This window comes from Onychostoma macrolepis, chromosome 09, assembly GCF_012432095.1.
Source record: "Onychostoma macrolepis isolate SWU-2019 chromosome 09, ASM1243209v1, whole genome shotgun sequence".
Lineage (NCBI taxonomy): Eukaryota > Metazoa > Chordata > Actinopteri > Cypriniformes > Cyprinidae > Onychostoma > Onychostoma macrolepis.
Genome location: NC_081163.1, coordinates 8,000,076 through 8,018,308, shown reverse-complemented (window position 1 = coordinate 8,018,308; position 18,233 = coordinate 8,000,076). Strand labels below are relative to the sequence as shown.

Below are 18,233 nucleotides of genomic sequence, written 5' to 3'. Positions count from 1 at the left end.
TAACACATTTTTTGGTCAACTTACATGAAATATCCTTTGTCATTACAGGTTGTGATGGCTCACTGGGCTCGCCAAAACCAGCCTTATTCTCTGCAGTTACACGGAATTCATATTCAATATCCTCTGACAGGCCTGAGACCTTGTAACGTAGATCAGAAATGGTCTTTTTTGAAGCTCTGACCCATCTCATTCCTCTTCTCTCTTTTCTTTCAACACTATATCCTCTAATGTCACTTCCTCCATCTACAATTGGTCTCTTCCAGGAAATTGTTACTGCATTTTTACTGACATTATCAATTTCTGGTTTTGAAGGTGGCCCAGGAGGTCCTGTAAAAAAGAGTGAAAAATTGTTCTTTCTATATATATATATATATATATATATATATATATATATATATTTATGTGCGTGTGGGTGTTTCAGAGTCAAAAAAAGCTATTGATTATGTTGTAAAATATGAAATTATGCTTACCAAAGCTATCAACCATTTTAACTGGTCCAGACTGTGTTGCATCACCAATACCATACTGATTGACAGCTAAAACACGGAATATGTATTCATTTCCCTTTATCAGCTTGCTGGCAACGTAGCGGCAATCCATAACATCTTCGGCAAGCTTTGTCCAGAGTAGGCGGCTGGTTTCTCTCTTTTCTAATATATATGATTTGATACTGCAGCCACCATCTTCTTCTGGTGGCAACCATGTCAATGTGCATTTTTCAGCAGAGACACTGCTGGCTTCAATAGGACCTGGAGGTCCAGGCACATCCAGGATTTTCACTTTAACTTTCTCTTCCTTGATACCAAATGGATTACTTGCGGTAATAGTGTACTCTCCAGTGTTCTTTCGGCTGGCATACTTGATTGACAGTGTTGAAGATGTGGGAGTGCTTGTAATTTGGACAATATCTGAGGTCTTGAATTCTCTTCCACCCTTAGACCACACAGCTGTAGGAGGTGGTTTGCCAAGAATGCTTGATGCCGTGATGACAATTGTTTCTCCAGCCCTCACAGTCACTCCATCCTTCATTTCAGGGTCAATTGTGATAGTTGGTGGTTCTGTAAAAAGTCAGATAATATTTATAAACATTGTTATATTTACTGAGGGTTTGGTTAAGCAAATTTGTTAAAACTTGACAATACAGCTTACCATATTCATCTTTGCAGACAAGAGGCTCAGTTGCCTCTGAGGGAGCACTGATAGCTCCAGCTGCATTTTTAGCCCTAATTCTGAATTCACAAGTACAGCCTTCCTGTAGGTCTGTTACAGTGTATGCACAGCTTTGGACATTCACATGGTTGGCCTTCATCCAGGTCTTTCCAGGATACACTAATTTCTCTACAATATAGCCGGTTAGTCTGTGGCCACCATCATACTTGGGTGCAGACCAAACAAGTGTTACACTGTTTCGTGTAACACTGATCACATCAGGTTTGCCAGGTGGATCTATAGAAAGAGATAATAGCAAAAATAGTTTTTGAAATATCTTCCTGATGAACGGCAGATCTTAAAAAAGCTAAAAGAAAGCACACTTAAACTCACCAATTGGATCAAGAGCAACAAGTGATTCAGTTGTTTTGCTTGGCTTTCCAAGTCCAGCTATATTCATAGCTATGACCCTAAATTCATATTCCAGGCCTTCAACCAAACCAGTTACTCTGCATTCTTTCACTCTCAAAGGTGTCTTGCTGGCTCTCTTCCACATCAAGCTATTTCTGTCTTTGAATTCCACGTAATATCCTATAAGCAATATCAGTAGTAAAAATTTTTAGATGTTACAAACTGCAAATAAATAAATAAATGTAGATAAGAAATGTTTTACCTGTGATGGGTGAACCTCCGGTATCTTTTGGATCAGACCATGTTAGGATAGCAGACTCATGACGAATGCTCACAACCTCAGGTGGTGCTGGAGCCCCTGGTGCATCTGGTGTGGATAAAAGTATGTATTTATTGTGAAGAAATATTTTTAAATATCCAACCTATTTCATAAAAATAAATATATATATTAAGCATTTTTTTTTAAAAATACTTACTGAATGGATGTTTAGCAACTACTGGATCAGATTTGAGGAACTCTCCAACTCCATATTTATTTTCAGCACAAACTCTGAAAATGTATTCTGTTCCATCATGAAGTCTTGTAACTCTCATAGAGTTCTTCTGAATTGCAGAAGCAACTGTGACCCACTTGTTAGCAGTAGAATGCCTCTTCTCCAAAAAATAGTTTGTAACTTCAGATCCACCATCATCTTTGGGTGGACCCCATTCTACAGTAATCGCTTCAGCTGTGATTTCATCAAATTTGATGGGACCGGTGCAAATTCCAGGCTTTCCAACAACTTTAATGTCAATAGCTGATTCCTTTGTTCCAGCGCTGTTTCTCAAAATCATAGTGAATTTGCCAGCATCACTTCTATTGCAATCACGAATCAGCAAGACTGTGTTTGTTGCCGTTGATTCAACTGAGATCCTACCACTGTCTGATAAAGTAACGTCACCCTTTTTCCATGTGACTGCAGGAGCAGGGATTCCACTAATAGGGATATTAAGACGAACAGTGCTTCCTTCCTTTGCTACATAGGTAGAATCTGGCAAACCTTTAAGATTACAGTCTGGAAGGACTGTAAACAGACAAGAAAAAAAATCAAAAATGTTAATGGGCGTGATTGCATAAACACAAAGAAACAAATGCAACTACTAGGTAGACCAGGGCCCGTATTCACAAAACATCTCAAGGCTAAAAGTAGCTCATAACTTGTCGATTTAGGAGAAAATCTTTCAAATAATGGGCGTGTCAATCCTAAATTTAGGACTCCTAAATTTTTGCTCTAAGAGTATTTCACAAAGCGTTTTAGCACTAAAACTAGCTCCTAAATCTGTGAAACTTTAGGAGTAGTGAAGAGGACTCCTAAGTCACTAAAACCAAGCCACAAACTATCCTAAAATGGCTGTTGCCGGCAATCTGCCTCAGAACGTAAACATTTTAGAAACATCTGACGATAATGAGCTTTTAAAAAGGTATCACCTTTGGTTTTGGAGGTTATCCCAACTCCAAATTTTCCTTTGATTATATCCTTGTTTTCATTAACCAGTTCGGCAAGAAGTAACAGCTGTTCTTGCATGTATTACTATCAGCCATGATTATTCTACTCTGTTAATTAAAAGGCTGTTTATATGCATATCCGCTAACTGTTTTTGAGAAGCATACATGTAAGAGGCTGACAATAAGCTGAACATATACATGTTTAATTAGTGACACTTATCCTGCATTTTAAAATCTTTATTTGAATGTGGAAATTAACATTTTTATTTTTAAATCTTCATTTGATTATGGCAACATGATATTGCGCTCTACAATATTTCTATGAATAAATCTCTAACAGAGACTATCAGCCAATCACTGTGTGCATAGTTAAGTACGCATGCTGACATCATCCATAGCAACGAGGTCAACCCTGCCCTTACTCTTAGCTTAAGACTTCTCTCTATTCCTTAATAAAAGTTTGTCTCAGCAGCTTTGTGAATAAGTTTTAAGAGAAAACTCTTAGCTAAAAACTTTTACTGCTATTTAGGAGAACTCTTAGTGGTAAAATCAAATGTTTTGTGAATACGGGCCCAGGTGTTTTCAAAGTATGGGATGTGCACTTCAGTTATTAAAAGCACAAAAACGTAAGAGAACTGAATTATGCACCCGCATGTGGGCATCCATTTCAGTTCTCTTGCATGACCCATTGTGCTCAAACAGTCAAATATACACCGTGTCAAAATGTCTGACCATTCATGTAGACACAGTTGTTTATGTAACAGTTAATGTAAAAAATTGGGAGAAAATTGGATGTATATCAATATATTGGATCTGTGCAGTCTCACTGTCTTTGATGTTTAAAAAAAAAAAAACCTGAGGGATACCTATTTGATCTTTAGCCAAGATGGTGAGCTCAGATGGTGGTCCTTCAGCTGCTTCATTAATGGCTTTGACTCTAAAGTGGTACTCCTTTCCTTCTACAAGGTCAGTCATTGTGTACTGGGTGAGTTTAGACTTCATTAGCAACTTCCATTTGTCTTCCCCTTCACATATCTCTAGAACATATGCAACAATATGGCTTCCACCATCACTGATTGGTTTCTTCCAGCCAACAGTGCAAGAATTCTTGCTGATCTCTGAGGGTTTAAAATCTGTAACTGGTCCAGGTTGCTCTGCAATTGACATCAACATTAGAATTAGGCATAATCAACAGATTAACATTTAAAATTTAAACTAAACTTCAACATTATCAAAGAAGTCTCACCTGAGGCTTTGACTGGTCCAGCTGTCTCACAACCATCACCGATACCATATATGTTTTCAGCTGAGACTCTGAAGCAGTAAGCTTTACCAGATTCGAGATTAGTAATCCTGAAAGATGTCTTGGGACATTCAGGAGCAACACAAGTCCAAGCCTTTCTCTCAGCCAGACGTTTTTCAACAACATAGCTCTTAACGGGACTACCACCATCAATTAACGGGGCATCCCAAGTGATAGATGCATGGTCCTTTGAGGTCTCCTTAACAATCAGATTGACTGGTGGTCCAGGTGTGTCTGTGTAGATTTACAGACTGCAGTTAGATACACTAAATAATAAACCTCAAATGTCAATTTGTAAAGAGAAAGAAAAAAAAAATCTTACCTAGTACTTTGACAACAATGGTATATGACTTGGTACCACTACTGTTTTCAAGAGTTAGGACATATTTGCCAGCATCATATCTGTTTATATCCTCACAATAAAGGAAGGTATCCCATTCAGTTGTCGTGATCATGAGACCTTGTCTTTCTTTCAAGTTTGCATTGACCTTAGTCCATGTTGCCTTTGGAGCAGGACGTCCTCTCAGAGGTACATAAATTCTCATTGTGACTCCAGCACGTAAAACTAGTGCTTTTCTAAGATCTGCATCAAGTTCAGCCTCAGGGGCAACTAAGAGAAAATTAAGATGAGAATAATGTACAGTAATGTAAAGATACTGGAAATCCAAAATTCAGTTATAGAGAAATACTTACTTAGGATATCCTTTGCCATGTGTTTTCCAGGAACTTCACTTGGCTCACCAAATCCAATCTTGTTTACAGCAGTAACACGGAACTGGTACTCAGTGTTATCCATAAGACCAGTAACATTAAATTTTGTTGCCTGGAGATTCTTTGGCACATTGCACTTCAGCCAGTCTTCTGCATCTGCCCTCTTGAACTCAACGAGGTAGCCCAGAATTTCACATCCACCGTCATAGGCGGGCTTGGTCCAGGACAAACTAATTGAACTGTGTGTAGAATCAACAACCTTTGGAAAAGCAGGTGGTCCAGGAGGATCTATGATGAAAACACAGAAATGCAGGGTCTAAATGCACAAAATTTTTATTTTTGGGCCAGTTTAATTGTTAAAAGTGACCAAATACAGTATTGTTAGTACTTACACACTGGGTCTACTGCAAGAACACCAGCTGATGGATCACTTGGTTTGCCAAGACCAGCTTTATTGAGTGCAATGACTCTGAATTCATACTCTGATCCTTCTGTGAGGCCTACAGCTTTAATAGATCTGTCAATAACTGGTCTTCTGTTCACTTTAGCCCAATTGAGGTCTTGAGTTTCACGCTTCTCAACCATGTATCCAAGAATGGTGGCCTTGCCATCATCAACAGGGGCCTTCCAACTAACAGTCATGTGATCCCTGGTGATATTGGTAATAACTGGAGGTTCACATGGTCCTGGGACGTCTAAAATTTGAAAAAGTTTTTTAATCAAATTAATTTGTTCAAAGACTATGCATTTTCAAAATGATACATACATTCATGAATAGAGATCAAATGATCATTGGTTTGACATTTTTTAAATGATAGGTTTAGGTTTTTCTACTGGGTCTACCAATAAATGGTGACATCTGGCGAGTCATTAAAGAACAGCACGCACACACACAGACACAGACACACAGGCACACACACACACACACACACACACAAAACACTGTTCATCTTACAGGAAACGGTGGTCTTACCAAACAAATTAACTTATAATATTACATAATGTATGTAACAGCCACTCTATAAAGCCAAAGCTTGTAACAAAATCTACCTGTGCGAAACTTTTAACATTTGATTATATATAATGATCACTTATTGGCCAATCTCTATAATATAAAAGCATGAGAAAGAATAAAATGTTACCAAATGGATTCTTGGCAATCACAGAGTTAGTCACAATTGGGTCTCCAACACCATACTTGTTCTCAGCACTGATGCGGAACTCGTATTCATGGCCTTCAATCAGTTTCTCCACAGAACAGTCTGTTATATGGCCATTGATGTTAGCAGTAACTTGTGCCCAGTTAGCTCTGCTTGTTTCTCGTTTGTCAATAATGTAATTTGTGATTTCAGAACCACCATCGGCAAGAGGTGGCTCCCACCTCAGTTTCACCCGATCGGCAAAAACATGGCTTATCTTCACTGATGCTGGGGGTCCAGGTTTGTCTGCAGAAACAAAATTCTGCATGTCTCACAAAACACATACACTTTCTTAAATGTCTGAAAGGTAATGCATGGTCAGTCCTTTTTTGGCATATTTTAATGTTAACTTACCTAGAACCTTTAATTTAATGTTGCCAGTCTTTGTGCCACTTGGATTCTCAGCAGTAATGGTGTACTCGCCAGATTCCTTTCTTGTCACAGAGAACAGTTCCAAGCAGAAACGATGCACCTTCTGAGTCATTTTCATACCTTCAGTCAATTTCAAAGGAACACCATCTCTCTTCCAAGAGACCTTTGGCAATGGTTTGCCAAAAACTTCAGCCTCCAAGCAGACATTTGCTCCAGCTTTGACAACAATTAAGTTCTTCAATTCAAGACTAATCTCAACTCTAGGTGGAACTGAAATACAAAGAGAGACATCAGATTAACTATATAAAGTCCATCAGTTAGTAAATAATTACATTTTTTGGTGGACTGTAAGACTTACCATGCTCTGCAATAACTGCGATAGCATCAGATTCCTCTGAGGGCAGACTGACATTAATTGCTGTCTTTGCAATTATTCTGAACTTGTATTGGGCTCCCTCCTCAAGTCCAGGAACAGTGTACTCTTCCTTTGGTACATTTTGACTGCTTGTGTTAACACGCACCCATTTGTCACCTGGAAGTTTCAGAGATTCAACATAATAACCAATGAGTTTACTTCCACCATCATGTTTTGGACGGCTCCAGACAAGAGAGACAGAATTTCTGGTCACATCAAGAACTTGGGGTTTTCCAGGTGGATCTGAAAAAGAATATAAATCAAACTTGTAGTGTTTTGATTTTAATTTTTGTAAGTGACAGCAGCAGGTTTTTCTCCCTACACATACCAACTGGAGTTCTTGCAGTGATAAAGTCTGTCTGCTTGCTTGGTTTGCCTTGTCCCGCCTTGTTGACAGCAGACACTCTGAATGTGTACTCCAGACCATCAATGAGGCCAGAGCATGTATATTCAGTTGAGCGAACAAGGACCTCATTTGCCTTGACCCACAGGAGGCTATTTCTTTCTTTGCGCTCAATGCAATATCCAGCGATGGGAGAGCCGCCATCGTTCACTGGTCTCTCCCATGACAACACAACAGATTCCTTGTTGATTTTGTTGACACAACAGTTCCTTGGCTCACTGGGTGGATCTGAATTTGTAAAATATGTATTAGTCTAAATAAAGCCTAATCCCTTTGTGTGTCAGTGTTCAAATGTGTTGATATATAAGACTTACCAAATGGATGTCTAGCAATCATTTTCTCAGAGTAAATTGGTTCTGAAATGCCAAAACGGTTTTCAGCACGGACACGGAAGCCATACTCTTTGCCAGCTGTAAGCTTTCCAACTCTGCAGCTGGTCTTGGTGCAAGATGCAGCAGTGACCCAGTCACCTCTGCTCACATCACACTTCTCAACAATGTAGTTTGTGATATTACTGCCACCATCTTCAGCAGGTGAATCCCATGCAAGTGTGCAGGAATCCATGTCAAACTCCAGAATTTGTAGAGGACCTTGTGGAGGACCAGGGATGTCTAAAAAACAAACAAACAAACAAAACAAGTCATTATAAGTCAAAATATAATAATAATAATAATAATAATAATTATAAAAACTCACCCTGAATGATTATTCTGAGGATCTGGTTGACCTTTGCGTTGCTGTTTACAGCAGACAGACTGTAATAACCACTATCCTTCCTTGTGACATCTTTGATCAAAAGTGAACTTGTGGTTGGTGTTTTTTGTATGAAGAGACGATCTGATGTAACCATGTCATCATTTCCTCTTTTCCACTTTGTGACTGGAGCAGGCTTCCCAGACACAAGAGCCTCAACTACAAGTTTAGATCCTGCTCTTGCTGTAACCACATCAGACATGATGATCTTTGGTGCCACTATAAAAAAGGTAAAAGATTCAGAGTGTGATTCATAAAAAATACAATGTGAATAAAAATAAATTAATGGGAGTGCACAACATCTTTGTATACATACTCAGCTGTTCTTTGACCTCAAATATGCCCTCAGCCTCTCTTGCCAAACTGCATCCTATTGCATTTCTTGCAGCAACCCTGAATCTGTACTTAGTGTTTTCTTTCAGTCCAGCTACAACAATTGTCAAGTCTTTCACAACAGAGTATAATGTCCACTTGTCCTCAGGTTGACCATCCTGCTGGTATTCAACAACGTAGCCATTAATCTTAGATCCACCATCTCTAAGTGGCTTCAGCCACCCTAGAGTTGCACTGTTTTTAGTAATTTCTAATACATCCATCTTCTTTGGAGGATCAGGCTCACCTTTGAAAGGTAAAAAGTGTATTGTTAAAATATATAATATAATATAATATAATTAATATAATATAATATAATATAATATAATATAATATAATATAATATAATATAATATAATATAATATAATATAATATATAATATAATATAATATAATATAATATAATATAATAAACTATACTGGACTTACTCTTGGGATCTGTAGCCAGGTAGGATTTTGGAGAGTCTTGAGGCAACCCAATGCCATACTTGTTAACTGCCATGACCCGAAAGTAGTATTCTATTCCTGGCGTAAGATTTGTGATTTTGAAGCTTGTCTTCTTCAAGTCATTTGTGCAATTTGTCCATGTCTTCCTATCAACCTCACGCTTCTCAACAACATAGTTTAGGATTGGGCTACCACCATCATTTTCTGGAGGCAACCATGCAAGCTGGCAGGTTGTCTTGGTGATGTCAGATGCCTCCAGTCCACCAACGGGACCAGGAGTATCTGTTGGCAAATTGCAGAAACTAGTTTGCTGACAGTACTTGGTAGTAGGTAAATGCAATGCTTATTTTAATTTTAAAATGGATTTTATACAAATGTAAGTTTACCTAAGACTTTAACACGAACAAATACAGCCTTTTCTCCAGAGGCGTTGGAAAGAGTCAAAGAATATCTGCCAGAGTCTTCACGTGAGCACTCAGGAATCACAAGGAAGGTCATTGTATCAATCTGATCCACATGGCCCCTCCTAATGACATTGTCAACACCCATGCGCTTCCAAGTCACTTTAGGTGCTGGCCTTCCTCTAATTGTTGCAAAAAGTCTGATAGGACATCCTGCTCTTACGCTAAGGCCTTTTCTTAGACAGGCATCAAGATCAATCTCTGGAGGTTCTGTAGTGAAAAAACAAAAACAAAAAACTGAATAATTGTACTGAATTTCAAGGGCAATCGTATGAGTGACACTTTAAAACAAATGCTTACCATGGATCTCCTTTGGTGATACAGCATCCTTGAGGTTTGCAGGACGGCCCATGCCAACTTGGTTTTGAGCAGACACCCGGAATTCATATTCCTGTCTCTCATCCAAGTTAATCAGTGTAAATTCAGTTATGACAAGCTGTCCAGCAGTATTACATTTCTTCCAGCCTTCCTCTGGATCTCTCTCTTTTTCACCTTCCATTTGCACTTTATCCCTCATTTCAACCAGATATCCAATAATTGGAGCGCCACCATCATACACAGGCTTCGCCCAGCCAAGTGTAATGGATGTCTTTGTGCTGTCAACTACTTTAAGGCTGCCAGGAGGACCAGGGGGCTCTAAATGGTAAATACAATGCCAGCTTAGTTTAAAACAAATAAATACATCAATAAGAAAAAAATACACAAAATTGAATGAACAGATTATACAGATATTACAACAGATAATACAGACTATACATACCAATTGGATCTTTTGCAGTGATGGGTCTGGATGGTTTGCTTGGTTCTCCCAATCCTACTTCATTTTCAGCTTTGACACGGAATTGATAATCATGGTTAGGGATCAGATTGGTGACCTTCATACGCCTCTCAGAGATAGGGCTCTTTGTGACAGGGACCCACCGAACGGCCCGCTTTTCTTTTCTCTCCAGAATGTAACCAGTGATAGACTTTCCACCATCATTTTCAGGAGGAGCCCATACCACAGTCATCTCATCTTTACCAATTTTGGTTACCTCAGGTGCATCAGGTGGACCAGGCCTGTTGTATTGTGTTTTAGCAGTAATAGGCTTGCTCTCCATTGGTGGACCAGTTCCCATCTTGTTTTCTGCTCTGACCCTGAATATGTATTCATTACCTTCAACAAGACGTGTTACATTACAGTAATTGGTGACAACAGAGGCAGAGTAAGTTGACCAGACCATTCTTCTTGTCTCACATTTCTCTAGAATATAGCTGTCTACCTCACAACCACCATCATCCTCTGGAGGATCCCATACCACTCTGCACTTGTCTGTGGAAATGCCAGAAACCTTCAAATCTCTGACAGGTCCTGGTGTATCCAAAACTGCAACATTGGCATATGCTGTGAATGATCCTGCTGAGTTTGTAGCATTGACTACATATTTACCAGTATCACTACGCTTGGTTTTAGTAAGGAGGAATTTGGAGTAATCATGTCCAGTGTCAATGCTAATCCTTGGGTTATCGCCTGTAGCCTTTTCCTTCACCCAGGTAACCTCAGGCTGTGGTTTTCCTCTAAGTCCAGCTTCAAGTCTAACTGATTCTCCAGCTTTGACCACAACAGTACCAACAAATTTCAGGTCAAGAACTGGTTTCTGAACTTCTTCTTTGACAAGAATATCAGATGTCCTAACCCAGGCGCTTTCTCCTCCATCATTTGTTGACTGGACTCTAAATTGATAGGTGTGGTTCTCAACACATTTGTCTACCATAAAGAATGTCTCTTTCAGGACTCCTTCATGTGCCTTCTCCCACTCTTCAGCATCCTTTGCTTTTTTCTCCAAATAGTAGCCCAGGTTAGGACTGCCACCATCATAATCTGGTTTTCTCCATTTAAGGAAAACAAAGTTTTTACCAATATCACTGACGTGGAAGTTCTCTGGCTCACCTGGCTTCTGAAGTGGGTCAATTGCTAGGATGGGAGTTTTGGTCTCTGTTGCTGGCCCAGGACCACACTTGTTCTCGGCAGACACACGGAATAAATACTCATGATTTTCCATGAGCTTAGCTTTTACCATGCGATTTGTGCAGTCAGATGAGATCATTGACCAGGCTCGTATACTTGGCTCCCGACATTCCACAATGTAATTAGTTATCTCAGTGCCTCCGTTATCCTCTGGTGCATCCCAGGACACCATGCAAGAGTTTTTAGTTACATAGGTCAACTTAAGATTTTGGCAGTGCCCCGGTCTATCCAGAACATTTACTGTAATAGTAGCTGAGGCCTCTCCAGCTTCATTAACAGCCTTTAATGTATACTTTCCATGATCTGCTCTGGTCGCTTCCTTGATACGCATTTGCAGTACTGGGAAGTTGTTTGTCAGAGTGATGCGCTTGTCCCTTTCCAAAACATTTTCACCTTTACTCCAAGTGATTTCTGGATCAGGTCTTGCTTTCACATATGCTACAACATTAATGTTATGCCCAACACGAACAGTCAAACGGTCACGGCATGTGGCATCCATTTCAATTTCCGGAGGAATGACAATATCCTTAGCTATAACTGACTCTGGGATTTCCCTGGTCTCACCTTCTCCAATCATGTTGACAGCTTTAACACGGAACCTGTATTCTGTGCCTTCTGTCAGTCCCTTTACTCTATAAGCACACTGTTTAATCAGATCATCCTTATTGACTTTCTCCCACTCAGCACCTCCCTTCTGGTATTCAACAATATACCCTATGACTGGACTGCCTCCATCTCTTGTGGGTCTGATCCAGACCAAGTCAGCATATGTGCAACTGTAGTCCTTTACCTTAGGGTTAACTGGAGGTCCTGGAACAGTAAATGGTCTGCAAGGTTTGGCAGGATCTGAGATAGGTGATGGTCCACTAAAACCAGCAATGTTTTCAGCAAATACTCTGAACTCATATTCATTACTTTCAAAAAGCCCAAGCACTCGGTATCTAAGGTCCTTGCAAGGTGTTTTATTCACTCTAATCCATTTGCCTCCTTTATGCCTTCGCTCAATAATATACCCACTGATTGGACTACCACCATCGAAGAGAGGCATTGTCCATCCAAGTGTGAGGGCATCTTCAGAAAGATCAGATGCAACTGGTTTTCCAGGATGGCCAGGGGGCTCAAACTGGTGCCGGGCTACAGTTGGTGCACTTTCAAGAGCTGCGCCAATTCCCATTTTATTTTCAGCACAGATTCTCATAACATACTCAACACCCTGCTGCAAACGAGAAATCTTGAGCCTTGTAGAAGTGCTGCCAGAACTTACTCCTCCCCAAGTTTCCTTATTTGATTCCCTCTTCTCAACAATATAGTTCATGACAGGGCTTCCACCATCATCTTTGGGAGGACGCCATTCAATGACCATGGAGTCAGGAGTCACTTCAAGGATATTAACAGGACCTATTGGGGCAGCTGGCACATCAAGCACGGTGACATTCAGAGAAACAGTCTTACTTCCTGCTGAGTTAGACACTGTGAGAATATAGATTCCAGTGTGATTTCTTGTGCAGTCGGCAATGCTTAGAACAGTGGAGAAGTTGTCAGTGTCAATTTTGATATTGCCTTCACTCTTGATTTCCTCTCCATCAATGACCCATTTGGCCGTGGGAACCGGAAGGCCTCTCATAATGGCAGGCAATCTAATAGTGCTTCCAGCTTTCACAATGATTCCCTCTATCAACTTCACATCCACCTCAACAACTGGTGGTACTACAAAGAAAGTAGAAGAAAAAAGTTTATTAATACAAATTGAAAACATCTTTTTTTAAGTAATCATACAGAATGTTAAAATTTGAATCTAACCTAGTTTTTCCTGACAAAGTACTGGCACAGTGGTGTCTGGTCTACTTAGACCAATTGCATTCTCTGTTTTAACACGGAACCTGTAGGTCTTTCCTTCTTCCAGTCCAGTCACATGGCACTCAGGAATACTGACAGTCTTAAAAACTACCCAATCCCTTTCACCTTCTTCTTGGTACTCAACCAAGAATCCTGTGATGTCACTTCCTCCTGTACGATCAGGCCAGTTCCACTGGAGCCACACCTCAGTTTTGTCAGCATCCACATGATGCAGGTCTTTAGGTGGACCAGGTGGGACTGAAATTTCCAGTTAAATAACAAACGTTAGTTTTTATTTTTATATATTATACTTTTAGATATTGCTTTTTTGAAAATAAACATCAAATGGAGTAATTTTACAGGCAATACTTACATAGTGGATTCATTGCTTTAATAGCTTTTGGTGTCTCAACATATTCACTTCTTCCAAACTGATTTTCAGCCGCCACACGGAACATGTATGACGTTCCCTCAATCAAGTGTTTGGCCATCATGCTACGTTTTTTGGATGATGAGCAGACTGGCACCCATTGTGCAGATGCTGCATCCTTTTTCTCAACAACAAAGTTAGTGATTCGTGTACCACCATTATCTTCTGGGTCTTTCCAAGACAGCTGAGCAGAATCACTTCTGACATCAGATACTCTGAGATGCTGAACTGGTCCAGGCTTGTCTATGAAAACAAACAAATAAACAACTTAACACATTGCGTAAAAAGCATAGTATTTAATTTTCATTTAATTTATTTGTATGTTCTACTTCTTATCAATTACACAATTTTTAAATGAACATAGCCTTTGAAATATATATACCAAGAACCAGCACGGTGCATGTGGCTATCTTTGATCCAGCGGGATTTTCAACAGTAAGTGTGTAATCTCCACAATCTCCACGAGTGCAATAACGCATCTCTAGTTTGGTTGCTGTTCCAGAGGTTTCAATCTCTGCTCTTGTTGGAACATCTGCCTCATTTTTCTTCCATGTGACTTTAGGGAAAGGTATTCCCTTGATTCCAGCAATAATATTAATATGGGTTCCAGCCATTGCTTTGATCTCACGAGGCATGCCTAAATCCAGTTGAAGTTCTGGGGGCTCTTTAGACAATAGACAAAAAACAAAAACATTTACTATTTTCACACATATTTGCTTAAATGCAATAAGCATAACACACAATTAGCAAAGTAAAGTAATACATATCTAAGTACACAAATTACCAAGTCTGTCTTGCGCTCGAACGGGCTCTGGTACATATGCAGGATCTGATTCACCAGCAGCATTCACTGCCTTCACTCTAAATCTGTAAAGTGCACCATCCTCGAGGTTGATAACCTTGAATGTAGTGCCCTGGCAAGAGTCAGGTGTTTGATTTACTTGAAGCCATTCCTCATCACCAGCTTTCTGATACTCAAGGAGATAGCCAAAAATTTTGCCTCTGCCACAGTCCTTTGGTGGTTGCCAAGAAAGAGTGACTGAATCTTTTGTCTTGTCAATTGCTACTGGAAGTACAGGTGGGCTTGGGATCACTGTGGCAAGAAAATAAGAGGTTAATATTTGAACTCATAATACAAAAAATTTACATTTTTAATTGAAAACATCATTAGACACATACCAATAGGATCTTTGGCATAGATGGGCTTTGAAGGTGGACTGGGGTCACCAATGCCAATCACATTCTCTGCCATGACACGGAATTCATATTCACATCCCTTGAGAAGGTCAGGAACCCAATATTCTGTGTTAGGGTAAATGCGATCTTTTCCAGCTCTAGACCACATGTTGGCCTTGGTCTCCTTCCTTTCAACAATGTAGTTTGTGATTGGTTTTCCACCATCAGCTGGCTGAAGCCATGAAATCAGAGCTGTATCTTTATAGATTTCTTTAACCACAGGTGCTTGTGGAGCATCTGGAACCTCTGCAAGTGTTAGAAATTTGAACATGCGTAAGACATAAATTAAATGATTCTTGTTCAAATGAATTTGTGTACATTATTATTACATTGCAGAAACTGTTACTTACTGAAAACATCCTTTGCTTTCGTCTCAGCAGATAGTAGCGGATCACTAATGCCGTGAATATTCTGAGCACAGATTCTAATGATGTACTCTCTTCCCTCAATCAGTTTTGGAACTCTGCATGATGTCCTTGTGCAAGATTCCGTGACGGGCATCCACAGATCCCTGTTGGTGTCTCTCTTTTCAACAATATAGTTAGAAATAGCAGCTCCACCATCATCCAGTGGGGGCTTCCAAGAAATGAGCATGTAATTCCTGTAGATCTCGTCAAAGACAACAGGACCCTCTGGAGGTTGTGGGCGGTCTGAAAAAGTCATAATACATATGATTCACGATTAAGTTTGCAAAAATAATAGCAAGATAAGAAAAAATAATATGCTTGACTAAAGTAAAGATTAGCTTACCGACAACAATAATGGTACATATGCCCTTGCGTGAGCCAATGGAGTTCTCTAGAACAACAGTGTATTTTCCACTGTGATCACGTTTTGCCTTTGCAATAGTCAAGCACAATTTATTCTTTGTGCTGGTAAGAGCAATTTCTTCATTTGATTGAAGCTCCTCGTCATTTTTGAACCATTTAATAGTTGGTGTTGGTTTTCCTGAGTATCCGCTTTGAAGAGTGCAGGTTTCCCCAACACGAACAACAACCTTGTCACGGAACTCAAGATCAAGGTTAGGTGGTTCTAGTAAAGAGTATGATTTACAATAAATTATAAATGCTCAATAAAAAAAGAAATTAAAGAACAAATCACTTTAGCGCAACTTACCAAACTCTTTTTTGCATGTAACTGGTTTGGTACTGAATGATGGTTTGCCTTGACCGATTTGATTCACAGCACTAACTCGGAATTCATAAGAAGAACCCTCTTTAAGACCCACGTGTGTGAATTTACGTTCCATAAGTTTGTCCTCTAAAGCAATACGGCTGAAGTTGTCCTGTCCTATAAGACGAACCTCAAGAACATAGCTTGTAATGTCTGAACCTCCATCATACTTCGGAGGTCTCCATGCGACACTGATTGAATCATTTGTGATGGCTGTCACCTCGAGATCCTCTGGGCGTTCAGGTACAGCTGAAGAAGTTTAAATGTGTGAGACCTTCTACAAGCAATTAAAGGTAACGACATTTATAAATAAAAAAATACTGATACAAATAAACGAGACTTACAGAGTGGATCCTTGATGACGACAGGAGCTGAGATCTCAGTGAACGGACCCAGTCCAATTATATTTTCAGCTGCAATTCTGAAGAAATAACCCTTGCCATCAATAAGTCCCTGGACAACAGCATTGTGTCTTGTGACAGTATATGTCACTGAAGTCCAGCCTCTGCGGTCAGCTTCTCTCTTCTCAATTATATAGTTGGTGATAGCTGAGCCACCATCATCTTCAGGAGAGTACCATGTCAACTTACAAGAGTCATTGGTGAGATTCTCACCAGAGAAAGGCAGACCCACAGGGCCAGGGACATCTGTGAAGAAATAAAACAAGTGGTGTTTATTACTTTACTGAAATCATTTCAGAATTCAGACTCAAAGGAAAAAAACACTCACCCAGTACTTCAACAATGACTGCTTTCTTCCTTTCTCCACCTGCATTCTTGGCAGTCAATGTATAAATGCCTTGGTGTTGTCTCCTGCAATTTTTGATAACCAAAGCTGAACTTATAGATGTGATCTCAACAGCAGCCTCCTTTGGTAAATCACCATCGTCTCTATTCCAAATAATCTCTGGAGCAGGCTTTCCTGACACATAGGCCAGGATGCGGATTACTCCACCAGCATGAACAACAATCTTCTCCTTGACAGTTGCATCCAGGTCAACCTCAGGGGGGACTAAAATATATGGCAAATTAAATATGAAGTAACATGAATATATTTAAAAAACAAACAAACAAAAAAATATATATAAAGAAAAGAGAAATCTAAAATGTGAACTAATGCTTACTTGTCCTATCCTTGACTTCTATCACATCAGCAACCTCGCCAGGTTCTCCCACACCTGCAGAATTTACAGCTCTCACTCTAAATCTGTAGAGTCCAAGCTCTTTAAGTCCAGGAACAACAAACTTGGTGCCTCTTATTTCCTTGTCTTTAACCTAATAAGATAAAAATAAATCAATAAATTTAAACAAAACATACAATCAGGGCTTGACATTAATACCCGCCAACCCGCCAAACGCGGGTGGATTTCAGCTGTGGCATGTAACACAGTCACTCCCACTAGCCACTCAGGTGGGTTGAATTTTATATACAGTAACAGAGCTCGACATTAATGCTTGTCTGGGACAAGTAGATTTTTTGAAGGGGCAAGTGAAAGAAGAGAATTTTACTTGCACGACCGGACAACTAATCTGATTAAAGTATCTAATTGCACCGAAATTTCGGCGAGAATGGTTATGATTTTATTACATTCAGTGTAAACGGCGATTGATAATGGATAATAAGTAACAACAAGGTCGCACCATTTGAAGCTCACGCAGCCTGTGAGAGAATTTCGTGGAGAAATTAAAACGAAACTGCACACAGAAGAAACATAAAAATGTAACTTTGTTTTTCTATTTATAACATACAGCCTAGTTATGCAACATGACAAGACCAAGAGAGGGAAGTTCCCTGAAAACGTTAGGTTACTGACAACCCCGGTTCTCTGATAACATGAAGTGAGGTATCTCACTATGGGAACGCCTCAGGCGTGACCGATCGCGGAAGCACCAATAACACCACGTCTGCCAACTATGGCAGACCAATCGCTGTAGCGATCAGGGAGTCCCACCTCCCTGTATATTGTATATATAAACCGCACCTACCTGCTGTTTCGTCATTCTCCGAATATCTCTTCTCCATGCAGTAAGGCAAGGAGGGCAATGTTTGTGAGATACCTCACCTCATT

At 39.8% G+C, this 18,233-nt stretch overlaps 1 protein-coding gene across 27 annotated transcripts in view; it reads right to left on the bottom strand.

The window, feature by feature from the left end:
- Positions 1-18,233, bottom strand: part of ttn.2 (titin, tandem duplicate 2) — a 163,328-nt gene that overhangs the window by 42,278 nt on the left and 102,817 nt on the right. For all 27 annotated transcript variants that reach the window (XM_058786692.1, XM_058786704.1, XM_058786696.1 and 24 more), the window contains 33 exons: positions 17,289-17,439; positions 16,895-17,176; positions 16,510-16,812; positions 16,109-16,414; positions 15,743-16,024; positions 15,343-15,642; positions 14,936-15,238; positions 14,541-14,849; positions 14,139-14,420; positions 13,700-13,999; positions 13,291-13,584; positions 10,243-13,197; positions 9,783-10,118; positions 9,408-9,692; positions 9,004-9,303; positions 8,519-8,821; positions 8,146-8,421; positions 7,764-8,060; positions 7,375-7,677; positions 6,990-7,289; positions 6,614-6,901; positions 6,203-6,505; positions 5,453-5,755; positions 5,043-5,348; positions 4,672-4,959; positions 4,293-4,583; positions 3,913-4,200; positions 2,037-2,624; positions 1,823-1,927; positions 1,543-1,740; positions 1,150-1,446; positions 471-1,058; positions 25-327 (listed from right to left, as the gene is read on the bottom strand). In XM_058786692.1, coding sequence (XP_058642675.1) covers positions 25-327; positions 471-1,058; positions 1,150-1,446; positions 1,543-1,740; positions 1,823-1,927; positions 2,037-2,624; positions 3,913-4,200; positions 4,293-4,583; positions 4,672-4,959; positions 5,043-5,348; positions 5,453-5,755; positions 6,203-6,505; positions 6,614-6,901; positions 6,990-7,289; positions 7,375-7,677; positions 7,764-8,060; positions 8,146-8,421; positions 8,519-8,821; positions 9,004-9,303; positions 9,408-9,692; positions 9,783-10,118; positions 10,243-13,197; positions 13,291-13,584; positions 13,700-13,999; positions 14,139-14,420; positions 14,541-14,849; positions 14,936-15,238; positions 15,343-15,642; positions 15,743-16,024; positions 16,109-16,414; positions 16,510-16,812; positions 16,895-17,176; positions 17,289-17,439 — 12,613 coding nt within the window. The remainder of the gene's footprint in view (positions 1-24; positions 328-470; positions 1,059-1,149; positions 1,447-1,542; positions 1,741-1,822; positions 1,928-2,036; positions 2,625-3,912; positions 4,201-4,292; positions 4,584-4,671; positions 4,960-5,042; positions 5,349-5,452; positions 5,756-6,202; positions 6,506-6,613; positions 6,902-6,989; positions 7,290-7,374; positions 7,678-7,763; positions 8,061-8,145; positions 8,422-8,518; positions 8,822-9,003; positions 9,304-9,407; positions 9,693-9,782; positions 10,119-10,242; positions 13,198-13,290; positions 13,585-13,699; positions 14,000-14,138; positions 14,421-14,540; positions 14,850-14,935; positions 15,239-15,342; positions 15,643-15,742; positions 16,025-16,108; positions 16,415-16,509; positions 16,813-16,894; positions 17,177-17,288; positions 17,440-18,233) is intronic.